Source organism: Channa argus, chromosome 11, assembly GCF_033026475.1.
Source record: "Channa argus isolate prfri chromosome 11, Channa argus male v1.0, whole genome shotgun sequence".
Lineage (NCBI taxonomy): Eukaryota > Metazoa > Chordata > Actinopteri > Anabantiformes > Channidae > Channa > Channa argus.
The window spans coordinates 8,000,344-8,022,144 of record NC_090207.1 but is presented as its reverse complement, the minus strand read 5'-3'; the positions used below and the strand labels follow the sequence as shown (position 1 = coordinate 8,022,144).

At 41.2% G+C, this 21,801-nt stretch overlaps 1 protein-coding gene across 1 annotated transcript; it reads left to right on the top strand.

Moving 5' to 3' along the window:
* Window positions 1–241: 241 nt before the first annotated feature.
* On the top strand, window positions 242–11,185 carry snx18a (sorting nexin 18a). The gene is made up of 2 exons (XM_067522364.1): window positions 242–2,141; window positions 9,750–11,185. Exons 1-2 carry the CDS (start codon window positions 629–631, stop codon window positions 10,001–10,003), a joined length of 1,767 nt encoding a protein of 588 aa, XP_067378465.1. The 5' UTR covers window positions 242–628; the 3' UTR covers window positions 10,004–11,185.
* Window positions 11,186–21,801: the final 10,616 nt, after the last annotated feature.

Below are 21,801 nucleotides of genomic sequence, written 5' to 3'. Positions count from 1 at the left end.
TATACAGAAACATCACCAGGTTTATGAAAATCTACAGGCCCCTGTTTACATCAGCAACTCGAGTGAAGCTTGACATCTCCACAACCAGTTATTTTTCTAAATGACACCGACCCTCTTCACTGCTCGGGGATGTGTTACGGGTATAAAGCGCTCAACAAGTCTGAAAACGCTTTATTGTAACAGGACTCACTAGCGGTTGATTTGTGTTGTCTGGGTGGATTGCAGCATATTGTAGCTCCGCCCTCGATTATCCAGCCTGGTTGACTTGCGGTTGCTGCGCAGCGTGTGCAGACACAACCGTCCGTCTCGGATCTGAGGGAGGCTGGAGAAGCTCAGATTTGTGTTGTTGCAGCGGAAAATAGTTTCGCTCCAGTTTCATACACTACAACCTCGGGATTTAAAATAACCCCACCCCACCCCCCGGGTAGGACCAAGAGGACGGATCGTGCATGAAGTGATATAAGCAGGATTTTCCCACACTGCGAGAAGTTTATACGCCGAGTTTTGGGAGTAGTTTCGGGTGGGCTGCCTGAGCTGGCCTGGCTGCCCGTTTCGCCTCGCTCCTGTCCCGGGCAGATCAGCCTTAAGTTAGCCCGCTGTCCTGCTCCTCGTCCAGCTGTGGTGAATCATGGCGCTCAGAGCCAGGGCGCTGTACGACTTCAACTCTGAAAACCCCGGGGAGGTGTCGGTGAAGGAGAACGAAATCCTAACTTTGTACAGCGAAACGGACATCGAGGGCTGGTTCGAAGGGACAAACGGCAAAGGAGAACGGGGGCTGTTCCCCGCTTCCTACGTGGAGATACTAAGGAACGACGCCGCCTCCACGTTTAACAACAACAGCTGCAGCACATCTGGGGACTCCCGATACGCGAACATCCCACCCGGAGGCTTTGATGGGTCTTATAAGCCTCAGAATAAAGTTGAGAACTTTTCTAAGCCCTCTCCTCCTGGGTTCTCCTTCGCTGCACCTCCACCACAGCAGCAGCCTCCACAGCCGCAACATGCTTATCAGCAGCCCAGCCAAGGGAGCGACGATGACTGGGATGACGACTGGGATGACAGCTCTACTGTTGCAGATGAGCCAGGGACTGGTGGAGGAAGGTATCATGACTTTGAAGGCAATGGACCATCCACCTATAGAGTGTCAACATCTTCAATGTCAAGAGGTAATGCGCAACAGGCAAAGAGCTCTGCTACTGTCAGCAGGAACCTGAATAGGTTTTCAACGTTTGTAAAGTCAGGAGGAGAGGCGTTTGTGCTCGGGGAGGCATCAGGCTTTGTGAAAGATGGGGATAAGATCTGCGTGGTGATGGGTCAATATGGCCCTGAGTGGCAGGAGAACCCATACCCATTCACCTGTGCAATCGACGACCCCACTAAACAAACTAAGTTCAAAGGCATGAAAAGCTATATCTCCTATAAGCTGACACCCACTCACACACACAACCCGGTGAACAGGAGGTATAAGCACTTTGACTGGCTGTATGCACGGCTGGTGGAGAAATTTCCTGTTATCTCAGTGCCACACATCCCGGAGAAGCAGGCCACAGGTCGCTTTGAGGAGGACTTCATCTCCAAGAGGAGGAAAGGCCTCATATGGTGGATGAATCACATGACCACCCACCCTGTCCTGTCCAAATGTGATGTTTTCCAGCACTTCCTCACCTGCAGCAGCACAGACGAAAAGGCCTGGAAGCAGGGCAAGAGGAAGGCAGAGAAGGACGAGATGGTCGGAGCCAACTTTTTCCTCACTATCAGCCACCCAGCAGCTCCACTCGATTTCCAGGAGGTCGAGAGCAAAATAGATGGATTCAAAACTTTCACCAAAAGGATGGATGACAGCGCTTTGCAGCTCAACGCCACTGTCAACGAGTTTGCCCGCAAGCAGATCAGTGGCTTTAAGAAGGAGTATCAAAAGGTGGGGATGTCATTCAAGTTTCTCAGCCAAGCCTTTGAAATGGACCAGCAGCCATACTCCGCTGGACTCAACCAGGCTATCTCCTTCACTGGGGACGCATACGAAGCCATCGGAGAGTATTTTGCTGAGCAGCCCAGCAAGGACCTTGATCCGATCATGGATTTGTTAGCTCTATACCAAGGACACCTGGCAAACTACCCAGACATCATCCATGTCCAGAAAGGTAAACTAGAAACATTGTCATACACATAATAAATTTCTTGTTGATTAGTCATTTTGTATAAACTTGCTTCAGCGTGTGCCTCTCAGCAGTCAAATCAGTATTGTTGTGTTTTGTTTTTGCTTTTTGATGAGACCCAGACACAGATGGTTTCAGGTCTTTAATGTGTAGTTAGATTGATTGTGTTAAAAACAATTTATATTCAAATTTTGAATCAAGGACACAACTATTAGAGATTCAAGATTGGTCAGCATAAAGCCAGAGACGTCAAAATAACACACTGTAGGCAATTAGCTAGAAATACACAGTGCAAATCCCAGAGCATCAGAAAGAAATCTCACTACAACTGATCTACTGAAAGGATTTATAAACTCTTACTATTTGAAATGCACCACTTATGCACATACAAAATAAAACAGTATGCCACCTGTGGGTTTATAACTTCAGTCTGCCAACTGTTTACCACAAGTTCCGTTGAGGTAAAGTCAAGTGTCAAGTGTTTGCTGGCCAGTAAAAAAGAGAATGCAATTTATTTCAGGTGGCAAAAACTAGCCAGTTTACAATTAGAATTGCGCCTTTGCAAAACAAATAGGAAGTGTTTGCATTAGGGAACTGGTCTGTGTGCTGCTGCCCATGTTGGTCCCACCTGCTGAATGAAATGTGCTCCACTCATTTGGTTATGTTTGATTTTCCATTACCGGTGGACAATGACATGTGAGTGCTCAGGTGATGTGGCTTGTCACAACACTGACACTCAGTCATAGATCATTGTCCACATGTTATTTAGTCTTTATATAGAAAGTCAGTGTTAGTGATCAAGGCCTTCCTCCAACATGACCCAGTGATGTTCTTACTGCATGGTAAAATGTCCCTTTTATGAGTTATGGAAGAAGCAGTCACAGTAGACAACACTGGGGAAACAGGACAGACGGTGTTTAGACTGCAGTGGGACACAAACTTCCCAGTTAGCTCAAATCGAGTTTGCCACGTAGGCTGCACACAGCCCAAATAAGGTGACGCAGCCATTTACATAGTCGGCACGATAAGCCCGACCTAATTCTACAGATAAGACACTCTGATTTGATACCACGCATGAAAGACCTACCTCAGGGCAAAGTTTTGAGAGAAGGCGGCAGTAGTGAAAAAGGGACTTCACCGTGCTGCAACAAAGCTGATGGGAAAGCCAGCACATGCAGCAGATTGAATGAGAGGTGCTTGTAGCAAAATGAGTCAAAAGTAATGTCGATCTCATCTGTTCCCTCTATGTTAGTCCAGTTAAAAAATTGCATGCATTTTGTTTTGCAGTAAGCATTTTGGAACCAAAGTAAATTTCAAAAATACACTTTGACCCCAGCTTATCCTTTGTTTAAACATGTCTTCGACAGGCTGTATACATTTATTACACTGCATGGGGGTGACAGATTCATTAAATGTTTTAAAAGTTGACTCTCAGATTGACTTGCCTTTACATGCAAATACCAACTCTATGCGCATTTGACATTCAACTCTACTTTTGTTGTCTAATTACCTCAAACACTTATACAATAATCAAGCAGTGGGCAGCTCTTAATAATGCAGTGAAATTACTCTAATTAGGGAGAAAGGGATCTGAGGTATTAGGTACACTGATACTGTAGTTTAAATTTAAGTGAAGTTATGTGACGATACTGAGCAGCTGCTGTGTACACGTCTTTTTGTCTTACATATGTTATAAGACACCTTTTTTCCAAACACGATCGGTTTTAACATGCCTTTCCTGTTAAATGTGTGGAGGAAATGTCCACAAGTGCTGCTTTTCCGTGATGATGTGTGTTTATTGCTCTCCACTCTCGCTCAGTCACCTGTGGAGAGGCCAGGCCACATCCTTTGTTGTTTCAAACCAAAGTACATATTTCCGCACTAGAAATGGTCACACCGAAAGTCACTGCGCCAAGTAGGTCAACTGGGACTGAACACTGCTGTGTCCATGAGAGAAGCCGGTGACCTTTGAAAGTAGAGGCCAATTAGCTCGGCCGTTACCTGTATTTTCAAGGCCTTCTCTGGTGGTGGTCTTGCAGTCTTTATCACTCACATTAGGATAAACCAGTCACAGCACTGCTTATCAGTCTTGTCAACAGTTGAATTCCATTCTTAGCTCCTTGCATCTGTCTCCTGAGGACCACAGACTCCAGACAGGTTTTGATGTGTCCCTGTAGAAGTGACCACTGAAACATGAGCTTTCCCACAGACTGTGCATCATGTTATTGATCTCCACCTCCACAGGGTCCCCATTAGCCATTAGACCCCATTAGTATCCAGCTCGGCAGGGACAGTGTTAGGACATGATACTAAAATAATCTGGCTTTTATAAACTTCTTGAATTTCCCATTGTTTATTTTCGTCCTGGTAGTTTTCTCCTGATCTGATAATGTGACCTCAGCAACATTAGGTTATGTTGTTTCTACTTATTCTGAGAGAGTAAGGGAGTAGAAGGTTTTCAGAAATTGTCACTGTTTACAGTCCAAACATAGGGTTCACAGATTACACTGGTATGGCTAATTTCCGAAGACGCCTTTATTTTTTTTCTGATGAGAGATTAAATGCTCGTGTAAAACATAATTGAGTCCTGAAAGAGGTGGTAATTCAATATTAAAGGTTTAGCTTGAATATAGTTCAAGAACAAAGTGCAAGCAGAAGTGAAAACATCTCTTTAACACAGCCCAAATAGTCTTTATTTGTCAAATGACTATGAAAACGCAGCCAGTTCCACCGCTTAAAAGTTCTTCTTTAAACAGTGCGAATATACTGAGTTGCCTGCAGTGCGTCTTAAGGGAAAATAACGTTGTTGATTTTAGACCAGGGTGTGTTTTCAATTTATAGCTAAGTCAATAGAGCAAGTCTGAAATTTGTATTCAGTTAATGAAAAGTCTTTAAACGGGTTAATGAAGTGGACTATTTTCAGGAAAGAGCACTTCTGTTTCTGAACCACTTTGCTTGAAAGCATAGATGCGTACAGAACACAATTACAGTATGTGAAGTCATGAAGCTGGTGAAATGCCTACTGCTTTATCTCCATTATCACTCTATTTATGTATCTATTTGTTAATTTGATCTGTTCTGCACATAATATAGCGACAGCTTTTTTCTCTGACCTCAACAGTCTTATCACCACATAAGGCGGTGAAACAATGGCAGGCAGGCAAGTGAGGGACAGCCCCGATTAACAAGGAGGCCAGATGTTCCTGCTGAGTCAGCTGACCCTCCTGTGCTAACGCTGCGGGCCTGTCTCATATATTGTTACCGAATATTTAAGTGACCTCTAATGCGCAAATGGATGACAGAGGTGGCAGAGCGATGAGGTGGGAATTGCCGCTGTGTGTTCAGGTCACAGGCTCACAGTAGCTCAGTGTTGTGTAACCAGGGATTACATAAGAGCTGAAGCGGCCGTCGTGCACCCCTGTTCAGCCAGAGAGGATTGCTAAAGAGCTGTTTTCTTATTTATAGTGGGACACAGCAGTATGTTACAGGCCGCATTAGTCAGTGCAGCTGATGTGGAGCTTGGGCAGTAATCATGAGATCTGTATCTTTAATGTTCATGTTTATATTAACGGGATGAAATCAGATCTTCATATTTCTTTGTAACATTAATTTCGAGGTATACCACCAAGTTCCTGCACTTCGGGAAATCAAAATCTGTAAAAGAACTTCCATCCCACTGTCAGTCACCTGGATTCACTTTCTACACAATTTGGATCTATAAATATGTGTGACGCACATCACACAGATGTTACATTCATTTTACCTTATGAAGCCCAAGGAAATCTAGTAAATAAAGTGATCAGCAGTATGTATTGTATTTTCTTTGGTTCTTATATCATTCATTTTAAACTAAGAGTGTTGAGCTGAAACGTTCTCCAGAGTCGGATATTTTCGGAATGGAAAAACCTCATCTGCAATGATGATTAGATGACTGGGTTAGTCGCAGAAGCGCTGCATTTACACAAACATTGACTCACATGTTGCTTTGTCCTAAATGACATTTTTAATGGCCATAACAGATATTGTACTTGAGAGTTTCAGTGTTGTTTTGGTGTCTGTAAAGATTATTTGCAGCACCTGTGAAAATAACGTGGCTCTTCCACAATTTGCTGACACTATTTTCTGTGACTGAACTCTTATCTTTTTAATAAAGTCTCCATAGTAACAATTATTCCTCCTTAGTACATTAGTGGGCTTTTAAAACGCAGGAAGCCAAAGGCCTTTTAGGTACAGTAGACACCTTTGAGAATGGCATTTAAGTCTTTGGACAGCTGTGTTTGTTCCTGTCTTTTTTGCACCACCCTGTCTGTGTTCTCCCATTATCTGTGCCTCTCTGTCCGTCATGTTTAGGCTGTTGTGCATTAGTGGAGTTTCAAAGATGTGGGTTAAACAACAGTGGAGAGAGCTACAGCCAGAAGGCAAACTGGGAAGATTTGAGGGGGAAGGGTGAAGACATGTCTTTTTGGGGAAAGATTGTCTACATATTTCTTGGCTGTGTGGTGGAATTCAGAGCTGTACATGGGGGGGCGTTGTGATTTGTAAACTAAAAGGCAGACAAAGTATTTATGTCAACTTGAGTTGAAGTCAGAGGCCAAATGAGTGCAACGTTAGGTTAGAATGTCTCCTGTGGTCTTGCATTTCCGGAAACAACCAGGGTGAATCAGACATTCGGTGACTCAAACAATGACTTGAAAGTCTCATGACAGATGAATGCAAAAAGTTTTGCAGCATCCCTTAAGAGCACGTAATTAACCTTAACCTCATCTTATGACCAATACTTACAGTAGGATTTCTGTCACCTGACATGTGTGGAGTAATACTTCTCACGTTACACGAACAATTGCATGTCATGACGTCACATCATAACACAGTGTGTTAGTGTTGATGTCTCTCTTTACTGAGTAAACCAGTTTTTCTGCCACTTCAACTGGAACAAGGAAAAATGTAATGGATCTACAGCAAGTTTTAATGGTAACACCTCAGGGCTTCAACTATGATCAATAATCTGCAAAGGGTTTTCTTCATTATTTGATTAGATCTTAGATCTCATTTTTTCCAGCCACGAAACACAGATACATAAAATCCTGACAACTGAGAAGCTGAATCCAGGAAATGTTATGATACTGGCTCAAAAATTACCACCCTCATGTGTTAGAATAGGGCTGCAACGTTAAGGTCGCCGTACGCAACTTTCGGTAATCTAGATAGTTGTAGTGTTAGACTCGGTCCACCCAGGACGTCTAACACTGTGTCATAGCCCGTAGCATCTCATAGATACACACAACGTACTATTTTCCATCAGTATGTGATGCCCAGGGTTTGACCTTCTCTTATTGCCTGGAAGAGAGAGACTCACTGGAAGGGAGCCTCTTTGCACTGCTGCCAGTTCTGTTCTGGGTGTCCGGGTCAGTGTGAAAAGCACCTCTCCACATCGAGTATAGTTTCTATTCTGAGCATGTCGTATTTTACTGGAAAAGTATCAGCAAAAAGCTACAGACTGCTAATTTAATTAAGAAAAGGAGAAATACTAAAGATCCTTCGCCCCGGAGTTTTCTTAGATTTTTTTTTTTTTTTAAGCTCCAAGCTGTGACATGTGACCAGTAGTTTAGACAACAGTAAACTACTGGTCACATGTCACAGCATGTCACATGTTCCATTATATCCTGGCATTTTTTTCTATAATTTCAACTTATTGATTTATGAGAGTTCACCCTTTAGTCAAACAGAAAATATCACCTGTCATGAGCTCTAGATGATGATGATGCTCTACTTTCTGCGCTGATCAGACAACTTCTCTGGAAAGTTGGGGGCTAATTTCTTTTTGGAACAAGCAAAACTTATGTGAAGGCTTTTAAAGGAGGATGCAGCAGCAGCAGTGAGCATTGAATCATGTTAAAATGGCAGGTTATAAACCATAACATTTAACAGCTTTATGCCACAAAATCCACAACAGTCATTAGAGCAACTTGCTCTTCCTGTCAGTTTGGAAACTAAGGGGTGACTGATCTTAGACACTGTTGAGTCAGCATGTGTTATATTGTGAATTTCTTTTCTTACAAGGTATCGTTTCCTGTTGTACATGTAATAGCTTCGACTATTTCACATTTAATTGTAAAATTTCCTATAGTAACTGCTTTGGAATACAGAGGTCCAACCAATAATCACTGGCTGAAACACACCAGTCACCAATAAACCACAGTTGTTATATTTTGCAAGCAAAGAAGGGAACATTTTCAAAGTTAAACCTGCTTGTGTAATCCTTTTCCCTTGTGTGCCAATATGTGATCTGAACATCTTCTAAACCAGTCAGCAGATGTTATACTTTAGCTTTTGACAGTCGGTTAGTCATAGCATTGGGGCTGTGATAAAGGAAGACATCAGATCTGACTGTTGCTGTCTGATAGTTTCACGTGTGTTAGCAACAATAACACTACGTATGGTAGTGGGTTTGGTGGCCTTTTGAGTAAAAAATCGCTTAAATCCAATAAATAACTAAGGGCGCCTGTAACTCAGTTGGTAAGGCAACAGGGGGTCAGTGGTTCGGTCCCAGCTACGTGTCGAAGTGTCCTTGGGCAAGACACTGAGCCCCAAGTTGCTCCCAGTGGGTCAGGTGAGCACCTTGCATGGCAGCCACCGCCTTTAGTGTGTGAATGTGTGTGAATGGGTGAATGTGAAGCAACATTGTAAAGCGCTTTGGATAATTTCCCACTTACCTTACTCATGACATTGTTCATGAACTTGCAAACTCGTCAAAACATTTGACATCTTTATTTCAGTCCTTCACTTTTGTGCTTTGCTTGTAAATTGATCAAACTAAGTCATTAATACTGCTCAATGTATGCAAAGCACAAAAGTGAAGGACTGAAATAAACTTAAAATGTTTTTGATAGTTTGGAAGTAACAGTTGCTGTGATTGGATAGTTGCCGGTCAGGGGAGGGATTGAGCAAATAGTCAGTGGTGAATTGTTTAACCATGATACCAGAATTAAAGAATAGTTATTAATAGTTACCTTATGCAACAGCTTTTTGTAGGTTTGTATGTTAATTTTACTTCATTTCCATTATAGTACTTTAGTAGAGGGCATAAAAATCCCCTTAAATGGTTGTATTAGAACAGGCTTTGAAGTGACATGATTTATTAGATATTTCTAGAGCCGCCTCCCCTCACATACCCTAAATATAGCAGTCGAGGATATGGCTCTGATTCTCAGGGAGTTTGGGACAAACTATTTGTGCTAAAAGCCTTTAAACCCTTTTTTAGTCAGTTTCCCAAAGTTTTAGATTCCCTGTCAACTCATAATCTTGAACCTTATAGTAAAGTCTGTGTGATTGACTGTGTGGTTTTAGAGTAGGAAAAGTATGTTTTTTGATAAGTTCAATAATATTTTTAACACCAGCCTGATCAAATCAGGTTTCGCATACTAAGGCATAATCAAGCGTTTCCAAAAAACTCCTACGTGTTAAAATAATGGATCTAATCTTTTAAATAAAAAATTTTAAACTTATGGAGAACTAATGTAATTTGTGTCTGTGGACCAAAGTATTGTGTCAGAATTAATATCAGAATCTTTGTTCTGTTTCATCCCCACACAGGAGCCCTAACAAAGGTGAAAGAGAGCCAGAAGCATGTGGAGGAGGGCAAGATGGACCGAACACAGGCAGACGGCATCAACGAACGCTGCAACATCATCTCCTGTGCCACGCTGGCCGAGATCCAGCACTTCCACCACATTCGTGTGCGAGACTTCAAGGCACAGATGCAGCATTACCTACAGCAGCAGATCGCCTTCTACCAAAAAATCACAGGCAAACTAGAGGAGGCTCTGCAGAAATACGACAACGCCTAATAGTAACATTTGTGTCGGCTCCGTCAGTTTAGACATGGGTCTAAATGACCGTGGACGTCGCCCGGCCAACCAGTGGAGTTTACTGCAAACACTGTTGGTCCAGCAGGGAGAAAAAAATAATGGACAAAACACTCCAGTAGCAATGAGATTTCATCCAAATCATGGTTTTGTGTGTTGGTCGCGTTCCTTTCAGATGGTGTTCGATGATCTTGTTTAAAAGAAGCCATGTAATTTAATTACGTTAGGCCAACTTTTAAGGCAAACAAACATCTTTAGATTTCATGAGATTCAACAATAATTTTGGTGCACCGCTCGGCCAGGCGTGTGCATGAAATAAATCTAATCAATGTTATGACCTGCAGAGAGAGATGCTTGTATCACTACTGGCCACACAACCATTGCAAGATTTCATATGTTTTGTTTTTTGGCCTTACAACAGGCTGTTTTTACGTAACTGCCACTCCAGAAGCCGCCATGCTCCAGAGGACACTGCCTTTTGCAAACACTCAAGGCCTCCGTGGTATCGCTCTTCTTGGACAAACGAGACAGAAACGTTCACTGTCTCCTCACTGAGCAGCCACTGTCACCACTGTCTCTCCGTGCCTTCTCATTACGTCTCTCTGGTCGTTTTTCTTACTAGTTACTAAAAAGCTTTATATACTGAACATGTTGAAATATATTCTATAACAAAGATAAACATTTTGCAGTTGTGGAATAAGAAATTCACTGTGCTTTTAACAAGGGCAGTGTCTTGTATGGGAGATAATATAGTTCAATTGTGCCATTTGTTTTTTTCCAGCCCTGGTGCCACTGGGATTGATTTTTTTATTTGTAATTTATTTATTTTTTTCAACAGACAGTGTGACAAAATCAGGATTAAGAGAAGATTACCTGCTGGATTTTATGCCTTACACATGGCACAGACCGAAGTGGTGCTGATTTAAACCGGCAGAATTTAAGGGATGAATATAATGAACAATTCGTAGACAAAATGTTTTCTAGGCTTCATTTTAGGATAGTTTTCAGGCAGGCTGTTAGAGAATAGAGGGTTTTCTAACAGCCTGTTTTAATACCAGTCTTTTTAACAAAACACTTTTAGACTATTGTGTAGTGCTGTTTTAATATTTATGTTGAGATTAACATAGAAGCAGAGATGCAAAATAAATTTGCCTTTTACAGAAAGCTGTTGGTTGTGTCAGTAACTTTTTACTCTTATTTTTTTGGTTATCTTTAGTTGGATTTGACTTATTTTGTCTGATCGTGTGAGTTTATGAGCTCATGAGCTAAATACAGTGAGCGGCTGGGGGAAAAGCCAGTAGAAACTGTGTACTATGTACTGACAGGTTAATTATTCCTTTAATAGCCCTCCAAGAGCCTCTGACACTTATAGAATTGATATGACCCATGTAATGTAACCAGCCTACCATTTCTATAATGGCACAAAGACAAAGAGCAAACTGTAGAGCTCTGCAGGTTTCCTTGACTGCCTCCCTGGAGGACTGCTGTGCCGTGTCAGTGTTTCGTGTTAAGCTCGTGCTCGGCTCACAAATCTGCTGACATCGCAGGGCCCGGCCAGCCATCTGGGACATGTAGCCGCTGTTAAAAAGTGCCGGAGAGGATGACAGCGGACACGTAGTAAACAGGAAAAGGTCAAAAACGGCAGCGAGAGGTTTTTACTAGCTGTCACCGAGCACCTGGTCCATTCGAGATAACCAACATGTAGAACTTCGCTTTTTGGAGATGATTTGTTAGAGACGTTCTCCCTGTACACATCAGCTGTGTTATATGATCCTTGCCCTTTGTTTGACGGTGTGAATGTATTGTGAAGAAGCTCTCTGCATGGCTAATGTCATGTGGAAACTCAGACCTGCCTAGATTTCAGTTGCATTTTCTGGTTTTCATCTTTATCATCAAGTAAAGATGTACACTGCCTTCAGTACTGTCATCCCCCAGGCCGCCTGTCATTACTGCCAACACCCAGGGAAATGGGTGCTCCGGTTTTAACAGCTTTTGCTCTGCCTAAGCCATTGCAAAAGCTTTGGTTGTTCTGAATTACTCACTAAAGCCCAGAGAGCTCAGAAGGCTGAAATAGATCAGAAGAACAAGCTCTTTACACATAGCTCCTCTTGTTCTGTTTGGTTGTTGCATAGTTTTAGATGCTAAGCATAGTAACATCATAGTGCTTTTTTTTTTTGTTCTGCAAGATTGTGTTGTTAAATGTGCAGGAGCGTGCAAGTGGAAATGTTTTGAGTCAGGTGATTATCTTCAATGGAGCAACGGTTTTCACAGAATAAAAACTACGTGACAGGGGCTTACTTAGTTGCCACAGTCGAGCAGCAAACAATAGCTCTCCATTGTGACTCGGACCTGCAGCTGACCACATTTTACAGACGCAAACGTCAAGTGTATGAAACCCACAGCCACAAGAGCAACTGCAGAAATAAACCTCACAGACGCTACAGAGGAGCGTGCTAACAGAACATGACTGAAGCGTAACTACTGCAGAGTGAAAACATGGAGCATACAAGAGATCATGTGTGATTTTCTGAAGTCACGGGATTGCAGTTCTAATCAACATCACATGTCCAAACTATGTTGTCATCACTGCTCCTCCTAAGAGACTTGGCTGTCTTCCTTCTGGACTTTCAGTGGCATGCTGGAATTCACCGAATGTAACCCAGAAGCATCCCTTTTTTTCAGTGTGGCGATGAGAAAATCTGGCTGAACTTCTGTCCAGTTGCTCATTTACTGCTCACAAACAGTCTTCTCTTCATTAAGTTGTTTTTGCTTCAGGAATGTTTTCTGTTTTCAAGACTTGGATACACGTTCCTTCTTCTAGCAATGGGCTGTTTTCGAAACCTTTCAATAGCTGGCATTGAGAGGCCAAACAGCACTCGAGAGAACAGGGTTTCCCCTTCTAATGGCCTGGCACTGACGCCACATTTGACCACAGCTTCATAAGGACTGAATCCGTGTCTCGGGATCCTTTGCGAAGATGTTTCCCCCTCCCTGACAACATGTATCAGTGAAACTAAGAAACAAGGATAAAAACCCCTAAAACTTGGCTGTGTTCAGGCTCAGTTTTGTTTCTACAAGTTGACGTTCTGACCCAGCTATTCTCCAGATTACAGGCTTCGATCCCATGACTCCCATCCACAGTTTCACATCTGCTGTCCTACGGTGATACACCCTCAGGTCATCGCCTCTTTCTTACACTCCTGTGACATTATGTTACACTAAATGTCATTGTGAGTTTGACCCAGGCTTCCTCTCCTTGCTTCAGCTGATTAATGCCTTCCAAAGGTTACTTTAGAATGCCAGGAAATGGCCGAAGGGAAAACACAAAGATTTCATCGGTCAATTTTTTGCTTGCTATATTATTGTATTGAAAAAGGAAGTGCAAAACTAAACACAGGATTTCTGTTCATAGGAAAAGGGTTGTTATATTTTAAAGGGCAATTTCACCAATTTTCAACTTGCTCTCTATGGCTTTACTTTGGTGTAATGCACATTTAGTACGGTAATTTACGTCACGAAACTGAAGGGAGGGTTTCAAATACAGCAACAATAATCAATGGGTATAAGCCAGAAGCCAGAATCCATGTCTCATATCATGCAAGTGAAGATATGCTCATTTACATATTCATCTGCAAAAAGCACCTGTGTTTGCAGCTGCTGATTCAATAAAATCATGATAATTAAATCATGCATTGCGGGTTTACTGTAGCTCAGGCAGCTGTAGCTCACGTTGTGAACCAGCTGTCCATTGACCACAGGGTCATTGCTCTGACTCCTGGTCCCTCCTGGCTACATGTCAAAGTGTCCTTGAACAAGACACTGAACCTAGTTTGCTCCTGGTGGGTCAGGTGAGCACCTTGCATGACGGCTGCTGTGAGGGTGTGTATCATGTTGAGATCATTTCCCATTTCATCTACTGCTTCCTAGCAGCCCCTGAATTTCTTTGTCTGCACATGTGAGACAAAAGCAAACGTCCAACTCAGACTCTGTGTATACTCCGTGTTTTCCTTCTGCAGGGGAAATTCTGGCCAGATCTGTTTTCGTTTAGGGTCAGGTGTGGGCCTGGCCTACGATCAGAGCCTGGTCTGACTGGCCCCGCCCTGACACAGCTGACAACAGCTGCATTTTTGCTTCATCTACTTAACAATAATGCGCTGTTTCTCCCCTACCCTAACCCCTAACTGGGAACGGATGGTCTCTGGTGTGAGAGATTGCAGCTTCCTTTTGTTCTTTCTATATGAGACCTGTTTTTATCAGCAGTAAAACAGGAAACTTTGGTTAGCGTGGTTTTCTGCTGAGGTAAATGGTAGACAGCAGTGGGAGACACAAATGTTTCTCTTTTTTTAACATAAATTAAATGAATGTTCTTCCTTCTGTCGCTATAACACACAACATCCCTGGGAAATGTACACTCTGGCATAGATTTAGAAGAAAATGAAAGCAACTGATTGTTATAAGAGCAGCCTGAGCAGTTTAGCATGTGCTAATGTGTTTATAATGGTGTAATTTTATTAGCACCCGTGTCACGTTGTTTGGCCAGATTGCTGCCTAATTGAATAAGCTGAAATGTACTTTTTTGGTAATTAATGTTATTCTCTTTTTTTTTCTTTGGATTTTAGAATGTGACCCTACGGAAACCTTTAACCTTTAACTGAGTCAAGCCAGCAGTAGCAAATGTTTCATTTAATCGTTTCTGTTATATATTATATTATCTTAAATATTAACCTCCTCTTGTAAAGCTACCGTACAAGCACAACTGAGTGTGTACTTTCAAAAGAGCCGAATCATTTCCTTTTTACTCTAATTAAATTCTATTTTGCTCGCTTGCAGTGGCATTTTGGAGGAAGTGTGATTAGATGTGGGCTTGGTCAGCAGCTGAGATCATCTCATGACCTCAGCACAGCAGCGCTCTGCCCAAGTCTGGGGGCGAGGTCCCTGATCCTGGAAAAGGCTCAGACATACAACACCCTGCTTATAAAATGTGAGTTTAGCCTTAAAAAAAACATTTGTTCATTCAAAATTTTGTACTGGGTATAATCATGTTTAAATGAATGCAGGTTGGGACTTCTGTTTTTGTGGCTCAAGGTTGAAATGGCCAGAGAAACACAGCAAAACCTTATCTATGAGTTTGAATTGTACCCGTCTGATGAAATCAACATCCTGCCACAGCCACACCCAGTGCCAGTGTTACTGGAAAATACAGAATAAAAGATTAGAAGCTCAGACGTCTACTAAACTCCCTCACTCACTTTAACGTGCCTAAAATAAAGCTGCTGCAGCTTGTCTCAAATATTTTCTCTATTACTAATTTACTTTCTTGTTAAAGTCGCAGCTAAAAGAACTGTTCTTTCAATAACAGGCTAAACCTATTTCCACTAAATTTGCTGATAACTCAGAGGGTGAATCCCAATGCTTTTCATCTCCCGGACACATCAAAAATGTGAAGTCTTGCATAATATAAATATCTACATCCAACATGCAGATTGCAGTGACATATAGAGAACACGTTCTCCAGGTGATGAACCGTTAAGATTTTGGACATGCCACGATTCTCCTCTTGCACCACCATAGAGGTAAAATGACCCACCAGATAGTGGATAATCTAAAAGGCATAAATTAACATGGATACTAGTGCAACTTTGACCTTTACAGGCTCACATTTGTACGTTTTCTTGTTTTTAACTTGATGCCACAGCTCCATAGGAATTTAGGTATTTTTCTATTTATTCAAGGAAAGAGCAGGGGACGTGCTGTGTGTCCCGTACCTGGCAGAATGTTCAGGAATGTGGGGGCGCTCCACATTCTTTAGCCCCAGTTTTGTTTTTATAGCCCTCATACAGGAAGCTCACCCAGTGGGGCCTCATTCATGTTGTCTAAAAAAAAAAAAAAAAAAAAAATATGCTGACTGCCCTCCCACCCCCACCTCTGTGGCTACTTTCCAAGACACACACACACACACACACACACACACACACACACACAAATCATGCATTTTTTTTTGTCTTTGTGGGGCCACCGTGCATTCTCCCCTCCCCCACCCCACCCCTATCAGAGAGTTTCATTCATAGCTCTATTTACAATAAACAATAAAGAACAGCAAGGAAAAAATGTACTTCTCCACTCACATTTCTCACTTAGTAATTGCACCACTTGAATATCTGTCAAATGCACACCAGCTAATGTGTTTTCATTTGATTTTGATTTGATTTGGATTGCGCATGATCATTTCATTTGTTAATGAAACCATGTCGTCAATGGGCGAAGAAAATTCCTTGTATGTTTTAGCATTAATAATATCTGATTGTGATTCTGAACAAGAATCCCAGGTGTCTGTATCCATGTGTACAGACATCAACAAGTTTATCTATTAACTTCCTCATTAACTTTTCTGTACTTTTGGGTTGTCCCTTCAGGGGTCGCTACAGCCGAATGCGTTCGGCAAGTTGATTTGCCTGCGTGTGCCCTTCCTGCCACAGCCCTCCCATTTTTATCTGGGCACTGGACCTGGGAAGGGCCACAACTGGTGGCGTGGGATTCGAACCAGCTGCCTTCTGGATCCCAACCCAATGCTCTACCACTGAGCCACCAGGCCCCCTACACTTGTCTTCATGTCATGTGTCACCAAAAAAACAAAGACAAAACACACACTCAATCTCACTCTTCCTCTCAAGCAAATAACACAATATACTGAGGAGCTAACCACCCTCTTTGCCCTCTGCCTCCCACAGACCACAGTTGGCCATAGTCATGAAACAGGCCAATAGGCATGAACTGACTTTTCTTGAACTCAACACACACAGAGCACACTTCCTACTATACAGATTTATTGCGCACAGGCTCACAAGCATTACAGTTACACAAGCAGTTTACAATGTTGAAATGCCTGCATTACTGGCAGGATGAGTGAAACCCGTAGATCAATGTAATTCCCTGTATTACTGACCCTGAGGGTTTCATTTTGGCCCATGATCTATTTTATACATGTCAATGGTAAAATCACATCACATCTGCCCTTACATCCCAGTGATGCCTTCACTGCATAGTGATGACTGATGAGAACAGAGAGGCACATAAGGCTCTCAGCCGGTGAATGGAGCCTGTATGTGGTCCCACTGTGAATACTGCATTTCAACAGGGAGTTACCAAATCAATAGACAGTGGGGCATGCGGACATTGACCACACATGCTCTTGTTTATGTGTTGGTACTGTGATAGAACTGAGGAGGAGGGGGGAAGATGAAAGTACAGTCTTATAAATCGTACTATTTGCCACATATTCGTCCCAAATGTTGCAGATGCTGGGACAAATCTATCCTTCTAAAAATCCCTCAAAGATATTAACTCTTCGTCTAAATCTTAAAAGTGATCACTAGAAAGCCTTAAATTAGATCATTAAACCCAACACTTTTCGTTATTGATCTCATATTCCTTTCAATGATGTGCTATTTTTTTGGTGTCATTTCAAATCACGTCAGAACAGAAGAAGAAGCTCTGCTCACTGCCAAAAAAAGCAGCTATTGAAGGAACTAATCCTTTCCCCGGCAGATTATGATGAAATGCACAAGGACCAGTATAGCTTGAAATCTCTCTTGGGTAAAGAGTTCTAGGAAGAAGGAATAATTAGCTAGATTGCAGAGTGGCTTTTTGTTTTACTTCATCACGTGTGCAACAGTGCTTTCTTCTTTAAGGCAACGACTGTGGCTTTCAGCACCAGCATGTTACATTCTGAAACCCTTTGCAGTATTTTACACGCCTTGATTAGCTTTTCAGACACTTTGCAGGCGATATTTCGGGAGATTTGTCCAGTGCACAGACATTGTTATACTTGCAACACTTCATACAACGACCCAAGTGCGGGAAGGGAATCTGAAACCTTAGTCCTCGTGTCTAAAATACAACTGGAGGTGCAAGTGATTCAATTAACCATCTGGGTTTGTCAGTGTGAAACCTATTAAACCAAAAGAGCCAAAGCTGCTTTGTCTCTCTTAGCTGTGTCTTACAGGGGGGCTATTGTTCTTCTTCTCTGTGCCCCGCAATTACCAACTCCTAAATTACAATCATCAGTGAGATCTAATATCTGAGGGCAAGACTTAATCTTGACCAATTATCTCTCAGTGTCTCCGTTTGTTCATATACAGAAAACAGGGCAATATATAAGCTGTATTATGCCCTGCGTTAGCTCGCATTTAAATCGGACTAAAAACTCGCTTCCTGTGTAACAATGCACATGACAGTGAACACAATGATGAATGAAACTCTGACTGCTGAGTGTCCAGCATAGCCGGTTTCCTGCCAGACACATTTTGTAACTCTTTAATCTCTTGATGTCAGCGTTTTTTTCCTGCAACTATTTCCTCTACGTGGGACCAAAATTTGACTTTTGTTTTTGGAAGGACAAGTCACTTATGCTTGTGCATGTGCTTTGTTTGGGGCCACTGGCATTTCATTACTTTTGTAGTTTATACGAAATTTATATATATATATATATCTATATATATATAAACTAACCTGCAGTAAAATATCTGTAATAATATGTCACTGCAGAAACCATTTTATCCTTTATAACACTTCTATTAAAGTTATAACTCATAATTGGTTGTGATTTTTCAGATTTACTAGATGAATTGCCACAATTTCTTGCAGTCTTTCAAGATTCAGTGCGCACTTTTACAATATCCTCACATACTCTCTCAGAATCTCACCCCACTTGTATAACTCAGGCTGCTTGAAGTGAAACAGTAGTATTGCTATTGACAATATCATGATCACAATAGTCATGTCATTTAGATTACTGAACAAAATTGAGACCCAAAAAACACACAATTCATTTCCACACAAGCTTCAAATATTCACCATGTTATATTACAGTGAGAATAAATGGTGTCTTTCTTCTATCTAATTGGCTTCTAGCCTCGGTTTCCACCCTTTTTTATAGCCTGTTGTGCTCCACCAGACAAAAGGCTGTAAATCTGACGTGGCATCCAAAACAAACTGCGAAGCTCTGCAAATGATTTCAAGCAATAGACATCATGTGATCTGGCTTGATTTAGTCTCTGGATAATCTTAGTTCAGTCTCTCAGAACGTCAACATTCCTAAAGACAAACAAGCAATTTCAACGTGTATCACAGCTGGGTGGTCTCACTAACACTGTGTGTGTGTGCTGTTTATAAGAAAACATGTACATGATTAAATTTCTACCCATTGTGATGAAACTATTTCAAATATTTTTTTTTTCTCTTTTGACAGTTTAGGAATGAGGTTTGGATTCAAACTGGGGAAGTACAGGAAAGAAAAACCAGTTAGGAAGGGAATATCAAATATGACCTAAATTGCTTCTACTGACACAGTTTTCCAGCCACCACATTGTCATATAGACACCTTTGATTCCCCAACTTACTTTTAGCAGAATTATCTGTATGTTCTCCTTTTCAAAGTAAGAAGAGTTATGTTTTCACATCCCTGTTTCCCGAAGTAGAAGTCACTTGGATTTTTTTGATTTTTTCAATAGAAAAAGGCTTCTGGACAATAGGAGAATGGAAATTGGAGATACCAGGAATTAAATGGTTTCACAGTGATCTCATCGTATAATACTTTGGGTTGTAGTTGCATTTTTCATCATATTCTTTATGAGAATTGATGTTACTTGCTTAAGATGAGATATTTTATACTTCTGTACTCTGATGCAAAAAACTAACCACTGGCTGGTAAATGTAGCAGAAAAAGATGTTTTTTTTTACATGTAATAAAATGAAACAAATTGGCAAAAGATAGTCAACAGTCTCTTTCATCTACAACCTTATAATTCACTCAACTAAATGGCTCAAACATAATAAAAGCGAAAAAAACTTAGACGTGCTCTACTTGCTTTTGGTTGTGGCTAGTTGGTTTAATGTTTCATTTAAGTCAGTTACACAGAGAAATTACCATTTCTTCAACAATGACTTCCAGCTTTGACCTTCAACACTTACAAAAGACGGCTACTAATAAAACACTACGAGTTCAGATCCTTTTTAATTGCTCTCTCTTTGGCCAGAGTTGCAGCTGTACAGCATGCTCATATTTGCTTATGGCGTGTGTCTATATTTGTATCTTGATGTAAGTTTTTTCTGGTGTTGTAGGTTTAATAACCAGAGTCAAAAACCTGGTGTGAAAATCGTGGTCATTGAAGGTGATTCAGATTTGGAATCGGCCATTTCAGGCTAAATTTGTGTTGTGTGACTGTGAGAAAGGTCACAATTGTGAAGAAAAATGAAGCAGTTGCCTATTTTAGCTTCCTGCACTACATCTGTGTGACTTACTGAGAAGACTTTTGTGTTAATGATAAACCGGAAATTTTGATATTAGTCCTAAGAAGTGTTGAACTTCCCTTTTGTTAAATTAACAGAGTGAAGCTTCTGCAATTAGACCATGCAGCTTTACAACCTCGTGTTAAGTTTGCTCTTCTCATGTGACGGTATTACTCACTGCCCCTATTAGCTAATTTACTGTCAACGATACCATTCAGCACACTGGTACTGACCGTGTGTGAGTCCAAAGCTGGGCAAATTCTCATTTATCTTAAATTGATAACTCACACGGACTGACTCACGGCCGTGAAACTTCATCCGAAAAAAAGCTTCCTTGTGCTTTTCAAAATTACATTACATGTTTACCTTCTGGGTAGCCACTAACATTTTTAAAGGACATTCAATTTGGCAACAACGCAGCTCCTACAGAGAAGGAAAACCCTCCTAAATACATTGGGGCATATCATGTTACAGTTCTGCAGAAATTATTGTTTCGAGACATGAGAAAACCCCAATTATAGTAATTGCAGGAAAATGGGAGAAGTGACAATGACAATGAATCTTTTACTTATCTGTCCCTGGCTGCCATGTATCTCTTGTTGCAGTGAATAAAGTGCCATTTAAGTGGAGGGCAAAAGGCTGATTATACACAAAAAAGGGGGAAGAAAGAAGCAACACTTTGGATGCTAATATGTGAAAAAGATGTGTATAGGTCATACAGAAACATAACGTATTACCTACATCTTTGCGATAGTGGAAAGTACCATGTGGTTTATTAAAAATATGGTATAAATAAATATGACAGTTCTCTTACAATAGTAGTTTACATCATTCAAATGAGACTCGGATTTACAAAATTAGTGAGGAACATAAGAGTTTACAGTGGTTTTCTGGGGCAGCACCTTCCTCAACTCCCATGGCCAGAACAGCATTTTTCAATTACAGTAGACATATTACAGTTTCAAACAACCAAGGCCTAGAGGAGATAACGTCAAAGGTCAGAGAACACAAGCCAAGTCGGTAATGAACGAGAATACCAGCACTTATTTTAGTCAATTCTCAGTTCTTGTAATTTGTCTAGGAAACATGTGTCAGGAGGATGGTGGAGTACAGTGTTGGACATTAGTGCCTTGATTTTTCATGCTTGCGTGTTAAAAATACACAAATACTTAAGCATAGTAACATTAAAATCATAAGAAAGATGATTGCTCAGTATGATTTGATCAGGAATATTAAGAAATAACCTGGTTTAATAGTGGTACCGAACCTTTTCAATCGCAACCATAAATATACAGCCGTACTAGGAAGTCATTTGTCACAATTATTAATTTTAAAATATTCACTCTTGTAGCGTTAAACACCTCACTTAAAGACAATACATGCAAGACTAAGTGAAGGTAACGTAAGTGACTGTTAACAAAATACCTGAGTTTACAAAAAGTTGCCAAAATATATTACACATAACAATATAAAATCTGCACAATCAATTGAAA